This window comes from Nannospalax galili, unplaced genomic scaffold, assembly GCF_000622305.1.
Source record: "Nannospalax galili isolate Female #2095 unplaced genomic scaffold, S.galili_v1.0 scaffold77, whole genome shotgun sequence".
Lineage (NCBI taxonomy): Eukaryota > Metazoa > Chordata > Mammalia > Rodentia > Spalacidae > Nannospalax > Nannospalax galili.
Genome location: NW_008341457.1, coordinates 336,121 through 343,512, shown reverse-complemented (window position 1 = coordinate 343,512; position 7,392 = coordinate 336,121). Strand labels below are relative to the sequence as shown.

The 7,392-nt window shown below is 48.7% G+C and overlaps 1 protein-coding gene across 1 annotated transcript in view; it reads left to right on the top strand.

Annotated features, from left to right (window-relative positions):
• Positions 1 to 4,118: 4,118 nt before the first annotated feature.
• Positions 4,119 to 7,392, top strand: part of Adgre1 (adhesion G protein-coupled receptor E1) — an 81,947-nt gene continuing 78,673 nt past the window's right edge. Inside the window, exon 1 of the mRNA XM_017799094.2 lies at positions 4,119 to 4,156. Within this exon, the coding sequence (XP_017654583.2) occupies positions 4,126 to 4,156 (31 nt within the window). The 5' untranslated portion in view covers positions 4,119 to 4,125. The remainder of the gene's footprint in view (positions 4,157 to 7,392) is intronic.

The following is a 7,392-nucleotide window of genomic DNA, read 5'->3' as shown; positions in this document are numbered from 1 at the left end:
TATTTCCGTGCTGGAGAATCAGAGCCAGGCCCTTGTGCTCTGCCCGAGAACCACCTCTTATTCTCTCATCCTACTGTTAAGTCATTCTTACTATTACCTTCTACCCATTTTCCATAGGAGAACGGCGATTTGACTCTCCAGAGGTCTGAAGTTCTGTCCATACTGCAGTGCTTCTGGAAAACACATTTATGGGCTGGTGGGATGGCTCAGCAAGTAAAGGTGCTTGCTGCCAAGCCTGGTGACCTGAGTTTGGTCCAAGGACCCACATGGTGGAGAGAAAGAACTGAGTCCTGCAAATTGTCCTCTGACCTCCATGTTCGTGTTGTGGCATGGTCACTCCTTCTGCCCATACACAACAAACAAATATATGAAATAAATCTCTTAAAAATCATACTGCAGCTTCCTTGATCCTCCTCCCAGGGGAATAATCTATATACTCGTGAGAGATTAAAAAGATTATAATGTTTCTAGATGGCTCAGTGCTTAAGAGGACTGGCTGCTCTTCCAGAGGATCCGACTTCAATTCCCAGGAGTCACGTTAGGCTGACAATCTCCTGTGGCTCCAGCTCCAGGGGACCTGACTCTCTCTTCTGGCCTCTGTAGGCAGCCACACCCACACGACATCCATATATACACATGAATAAAAAATCAAAATCGATCCTTAAAAACGTTTTTATTGCCAGGTGTGGTGGTGCACACCTTTAGCTGCAGCCCTTGGGAGGAGAGGCAGGGGGCTACATAGGGAGTTCCAGGCCAGCTGGGGCTACAGGGAGACCTTGTCTCAAAACCTCCCCCAATATGTTTTTAAAATTCTTCAAAATTTTCTTACAATGCATTTTGATCATATTCACTTCCTGCCCCTCCCTTCACCCCTCCCACCTCTCAACTCCCCTTTTAACTTCAGTCTTCTTTTTTTTAATAACCCACCCAGTCCAATTGTGCTGCCCATATACTCCTGTGTGGGGGCCGTCTACCGGAGCGTGGTCGACCCATCAGGGGCCACATCCTTAAAGTAAACGATTTCTCCCTCTCTTAGATGCCAGAAATTCCCTGAGGTAGATGTCTCGCCCCAGCCCCACTGTTAGTAGTCACATCCCTATCTCAGGCCTGACAGAATGTCACAGCTGCAGGAAGCCAGACAACCCACTCTTGCCAGGATGTCTCTCTGCTGTCCTTGTGCCCCATTATCAGCTAGCTCTAGGAAAAGGGCCCAAAGACACCCTAACTCAGGCTTCACGGCTATGTGCCTTCTTTACTTCCAGCAATCTAGAACTGCCCCCCCCCACCTTTGCACAGCTTGCTTTTCCTAGGAGAAGCTGTTGTGACCTTTGCTGAATAAATCCGTTCAGTCTGCTGCAAGGTCTGGCTCTGGTCTTTTACTTAGACTTTATTCTTTTTCTGTCCTAAGCCTGGCACTAATGGGTTCCACTATGACCTTATGACATGTTTACAATGTATTTTGATCATGTTCACTTCCCTCTTGTCCTCTTCCCAGTCCTGGTGGTCCCTCCCTTTTCCCAACTAGTCTCTTTCATACCTTTCTGTGTTACCCACTGAGTTTAATTGGGTCACTTGCATGAACACGGGTGAGGAGTTTACAGGAGCGTGGGCACCCTATCAGTGGCTACACCACTGAAGAAAATGTTTCTTTCCCATAAATCATTAACTGCAAATAGACCCTCAGGGAGGGGCACGGCTCAGTGAGCCCCTCTCCCTAGCAACCATTAGCTGCCTCTAAATTTTCAGGGAAGCATAGGACTTTGGGAGCAACCTCCAAGACAGGATGTTGATGAGATCGGTCTCGTACAGGCCTTACCTAGGTAACCACTGCTTCTGTGAGTTCATGAATGCCACAGCCATGCCAAGAGTAGAGTGTTTGGGGCTACACAGCCTGCTCAGCGGTTAAGAGCACTGACTGTTCTTGCAGAGGACCCAGGTTGGTTTCCCAGCACTCACATGGTGGCTAACAACCATCCATAATCCACTTCCAGGGGATCTGACTCCCTCTTTTGGCCTCTGCAGGCTTTGCATGACATACATGCAGACAACACACTCATACACATAAAATAAATAAAAATGGACAAATGGTGCTCCACAGCACCCCTCTCCACCCTCCAGCTCTCGGCTTCTTCCTGGTCCTTCCTCCTGAAGCTCCCTGCACCCTGGAAGGTGGGCTATGGACTCCCACTTAGGGCTGGATGATCGGGAGTCACTTATTCTCAGCACTGTCATCAATTCGGAGTCTCTGAAGTTTCCACTGTCCTCTGCAAAACCAGCTTCTCTGAATATCAAGATTTTGACTCAGAGAAAAAGAAATTTTACACTTCACAGAACAAAAGGAAATATGCAAAACATTCAAAGTCCTGGGGGTTGGAGAGCTGGTTCAGCAGTTAAGAGCACTGACTGCTCCTGCAGAGGACCTGGGTTCTATTCCCCACAACCACATGGCGACTAACAACCACAGCTCCAGTTCTGGGTATCCAATGCCTTCTTCTGACCTCCACAGGCATGGCATGGGTGCACTTACTTACATGAAGGCAATACACTTATACATATAAATAAAATAATAGAATATTGAAAAATTAAAAAAATCCAAACTAACCAACCAGCCCCCAAACCAAACAACAAGAAAACGCAACAAGCGCGACTGTGAACCCAGGAACTTGACTTGGTCTTTGCACTTTGGTAGGTTGTTTCTGAGGCTGCCTTGTTTGATCACGCACATGATGCTGAACCGTTCAGTGCACTCCGCCCCACCACTGCCAGGTGCTGTTTTACTGTCCAGAAGAACTGTCTCAACTGGGGTCAGTTATCTTCTTGGGGAGGGGCGGGCTCAGAGTGTCATGAATTTGGAAACCCCTAGGAGCAAACCCCTGAGAGTTGGTGACCAATGGCAGTGGGCCTGTCAACATCAAAGGCCCCCCACACCCCTCAGAATAGCCCCTGGGAGTGTGCTGCCCACGTCCTAGACACACCTCTTCTTTGATGACACTTCCTAACGACTCCTTCCCCTTCCTGTTCTCACTTCCCTGCTTCTCAGCTAGTGCTTCTTGGGGACATTTTTCTGATAAACTACTTTCTGTTGGATCTTTGTCTCAGGGTCTGCATCCCAGGGACCTTAGCTAACATACTGCTGGACACGTGCATTTCTGAGATGGTGTGCTTGCCTGTGTGTTGTTTTGAGGGCTGGGAATGAACTGGGATGATTGCTATATTGTTTTAATCAGAGCCTGTGTGGGGTGGAATGAAGAAAAATGAAATGATTAAGCTCTTTGGAGTCAGGGGGCTCTTGGGTGCAAATCTAGAGTCCGGGTAACCTTGGCCAAACCACAGTTTCCTTTTTGTGTGTGGGTGTGGGTGGGGAGGGGAATCCCTGTGACAGGTACACTGTAACAAAATTAACTTTTCTTGGCAACGTGCCCGTCCATCACAGTTCCTGGTGCACCATGGCTGTGAGGGTTGCTTTGTGGAAACGGATTAGAGGAGAACTTTAAGGTTGAGATTTGCTTTTCTGTGAGCAAGAAATGGAAACCTACCTATTGGGAGCAATTAGAAGGTGATGAGCGGTGGAGGATAAATGGTCACAGTGAAAGGAAGACAGGGAAAGGGAAGGAAGGAAAGGAGGGGTAGGTGGGGAGGCAGAGATGGAGAGAGAGAAACAGAGAGAGAGGTGGACAGCAAAGTAAAGAGGAGGAGGAGGGGGAGGGGAGGAGGAGGAGGAAGAGGAGGAGGAGGATAAAGGAGGAAGAGTAGGTGGAGGAGGAAGAAGAGGTGGAGAGGAGGGAAGGAAAGAGCAGGAGGAGGGGAGGGGAGGAAGAGGAGAAGGAGGTGAAGGAGGAGGAGGAGGATGACGAAGAGGAGGAGGAGGACAAGAAGGAGGAGGAGGAGGGAGGTAAGTAGCTAGGAGGGTAGGGGAGGAGGAGAGGGAAAAATGTATGCACTGCCAGATTTAAGGGAAAAATTTGGGGATTGCCAGGCTGGCCACCTCTGCCGATGGCAACTCAGCAAAAAGCTGCGATGCTTTGTCTAACAGCGTTGAGCAACCCTGGCCCCGCCTTTTCCCTCTCTTTACTAAGAGAACTTTTAAAAGGAAGGCTGTCCCCGTTGAATGACAGCCATTGCACGATGTGGGGCTTCAGGCTGCTCCTCTTCTGGGGTGAGTTGAGGTCGAATGAGGGGAGGGATGACAGAGGTGCGGGCTGGAGAGGGGTTGCAGGGAGAAGGGACAGCCTGGAGGGGTCCCGTTAAGAGGCCACTGTTCTAGAATGCATACAGCAAACTTGTGTCTTACAAAACCATTGGTAGACATCCCAGACTTAGGGAAACCCAGCTGTCAGGATAGATCTTTCTTGGCAGTTGCTTCTTTGACATGTATGTTCTATGAATCATTTCTGCTCTAGGGAAAATGGGCAAGGGATAAGCAGACGAGGACTCTGTGCTCACAGATCTCATGTTCTGCTCAGTGGGGCAGGCAGGAGAGAAGCCCGAGAATAGTAACTATCACCTGCTTTACCATCGCACAATATTTGTCTTTACAGAATCTCCATGGGTTGGGGATGTTATCAGCCTGATTTTATGGATCAGAAATGGGAAGCAAAAGAAATTGCTTGCTGGGGCTTGGGCAGTAGCTCAGTCAAGAAGGTGTTTAGTGTACAAGCATGAGGACTTGAGTTCGAGGCCCAGAACCCAGGCATAGTGATGGACACTTGTCATTCAGTGCTGGGGGGCAAAGACAAGATGATCCCAGCCAGTGCTTCTAGGCCAGTGAGAGACCCTGTCCCCAAAATGAAGATGAGGTGAACAGCTCCTGAGGAAGGACATCTGAGGTCATCCACTGGCCTCCACATGGATGTTGTGACACTATTCCTGGGGAGATGTGAACAAATGCTTACTCACCCTAGATAGGGAACCAGTGGCAGACCAAAGGAAGGATACCACCAAAGTCCAACTCGGTGACCCAATGGATTTTATTGGGGTTGTTTATAGAAGTATGGGTGAGGAGTAACAGGAGCAGAAATGACTCACATACAGCCGCATCACCAAAGCCCACCCAAGCATGGGTGGCCTCTCATGACAGCAGGAAACCTGGCTCGCTCGGCACATCCTGCAGGCAGCGCAGGCTGGAGGGAGCCCTTTCCAGGTAGCTCAATTGGTCCCAGCATCTACCAGGTGGCTGGGCTGACATCTGTCTCTTCCAGGCAGCTCTGTGGTCTCAGAGCACCTCTCAGCAGCCTTCAGGACGTATATATGCTTGGGGAGGGAAGGGTCTACTCAACCTGGTCAGTTTCAGGGACTTCCTGCTGCTGTTAAACTCTTTTCCTTCCTGAGCTTAATGAGCTTCCCTGTAGGTTGGAATGTGTCACCTCCTCTGAGAGTGTCTACCTCCCTTTAGAACATTTTGTGTCTTAAGGCATTTCCCTCCAGATGGAATGAGTTATCTTGGAGGGAATCGCTGTATGGGATGCACATATATACATGCATACCTGCACACACCTGTGCATTGGCATGTGCATGTACATGCACACACACACATACACACACAGAAGAAAAGAAATAACTTGCCAACACCACTCTGCTGATAAGAGGCAAAATGTAAGAGCAGATGAGGTAGAACGATTTCAGGTGACACGAAGTTCTGTGGGGAGTTCTGAGAAGATGACCCAGGTATGCTGAAGGGGGAAGTTAGGAGGACATCTCTTAGAAGACTGATGTCACCTAGCTGGTGAGCCCAAACTCGCTCTCTGCTCTCGATTCTTTTGCTTAAGTTACCAGTGTGTCTTCTTCCTGTTTTTAAATAATGTTTTATGAATTATTTGAGTTTCATACAATGTACTGGCTTGAACTTGTTTGCCCCCCCCACCCTACCCACCCACCTCTTTTTGTTGTGGATCCACTCCCAGGAGTGTGGCCAACCCACCTGGGATCACACCCTTAAGGAAAACAGACTCCCTCTCATCAACTATGAATTGCCAAAGCTCCTCCACCTGTGCTGGGGCTTCCTGCCCACCTCCCCATCCCTGCTATGGTTTTATCTGGCTTGAACTTGTTTGGGTCTTTTGCTTGCTGTCAGAACCACTGTGACTTTGTATGTGCAACTGCTTTGTTATGTCCAGAAAACAGTTTCCTGGCAATCATCCATCATCTCTGGCTCTTACAGTCTATCTGGATCTATCTGATCCCGGAGCCTTTCAGGGAGGAGTGTGGTATAGATGTCCCATTTAGGGCTGAGCACGCCACAGTCTCTTATTTTCTGTGTGTTGACCAGTTGTGGATTTCTCTGATAATCACCATCTACTCATCTTTTCTGATGAGGGTTGAGAGATGTACTACTTGGGGTGTAACAATTCTTTAGGAGTCAATTTAATGCTATGACCATTTAGCATGATAACAACAACAACAACAACAACAACAATAACAGTAGTTCTATTAGCAGGTTCTCCCTACAACCTATGACCTGCCTAGCCACAGGTTCTCGACAGCAAAAGCAGTATCAAATACGGGCTCCATCTTGTGACGCTGACCTCAAATTCAATCAGAAAGTCTGGTTACTCCCACATTTGTGACACCACCAGTGGGTATATGTCAGGCCAGTCATTATTGTAGCGCTCAGGGTTCACAGGTGAGGTTGATGGTGACTCTTCTCCTCTGGTAGCGTGCGCAGCACCTTCCAGTACTATGCAAGCTAGCCAGTAGGGATAACGGTTTAGGTGAGCAGCAACTTGATTTCTCCAGTTCTAGGACTCAGGTACGTGGTGTTTTTAGCAGTAGGGTCTTACTGTCAAATTCCGGAGGGTAACCAAGAGCAGTGGATGTTAGATTTAGGAGAACAGAAAAGGAAGAGAGTTTAGAAATAAGAGTCAGAGCCAGACCTGCAACAGGCAGGGAATGTGGCCTCTTTATTCAGAGGACACAGCACGGGACAAAAGCCTTTCCCCACAAAGAAGGCGCCTGCGTCGAAGGGAGGGGCAGTTTCCACTGTTACAGGAACTCTGCTGTACACAGCTGCAAGAGTTAACTCCAGCCAGGGTCTGGTGTCCTTGAGGGTCTCTCCCTCAAGATTATTTTCTCAGGCAGGTGTGCTATCTTAGGGCACTAAAGTAGACAGACTGGCTCCATAAACAGTCTCCCTCAGTCCAGGAGTGGCCAGTTGACAAGGCTTGTGCAGGGCCAGCCTACCAATGTAGGGCCAGTTGGCCACTTCAAGGGATTTATGGCTTTCCCAATGAGGCTTGTGGCTCTTCTACAATTCACACATTCTATCAATGGCAATAACTAATATTGTTTGAGGGTCTGTGGGACATCCCCGTCAACAACTCCAAAAGAGAGGGCCCATTCCTGGCACTGGGCTTTTTATTTGCTAGCCTAGGGTGTCTGGTGGGGTACTGTGCCCCA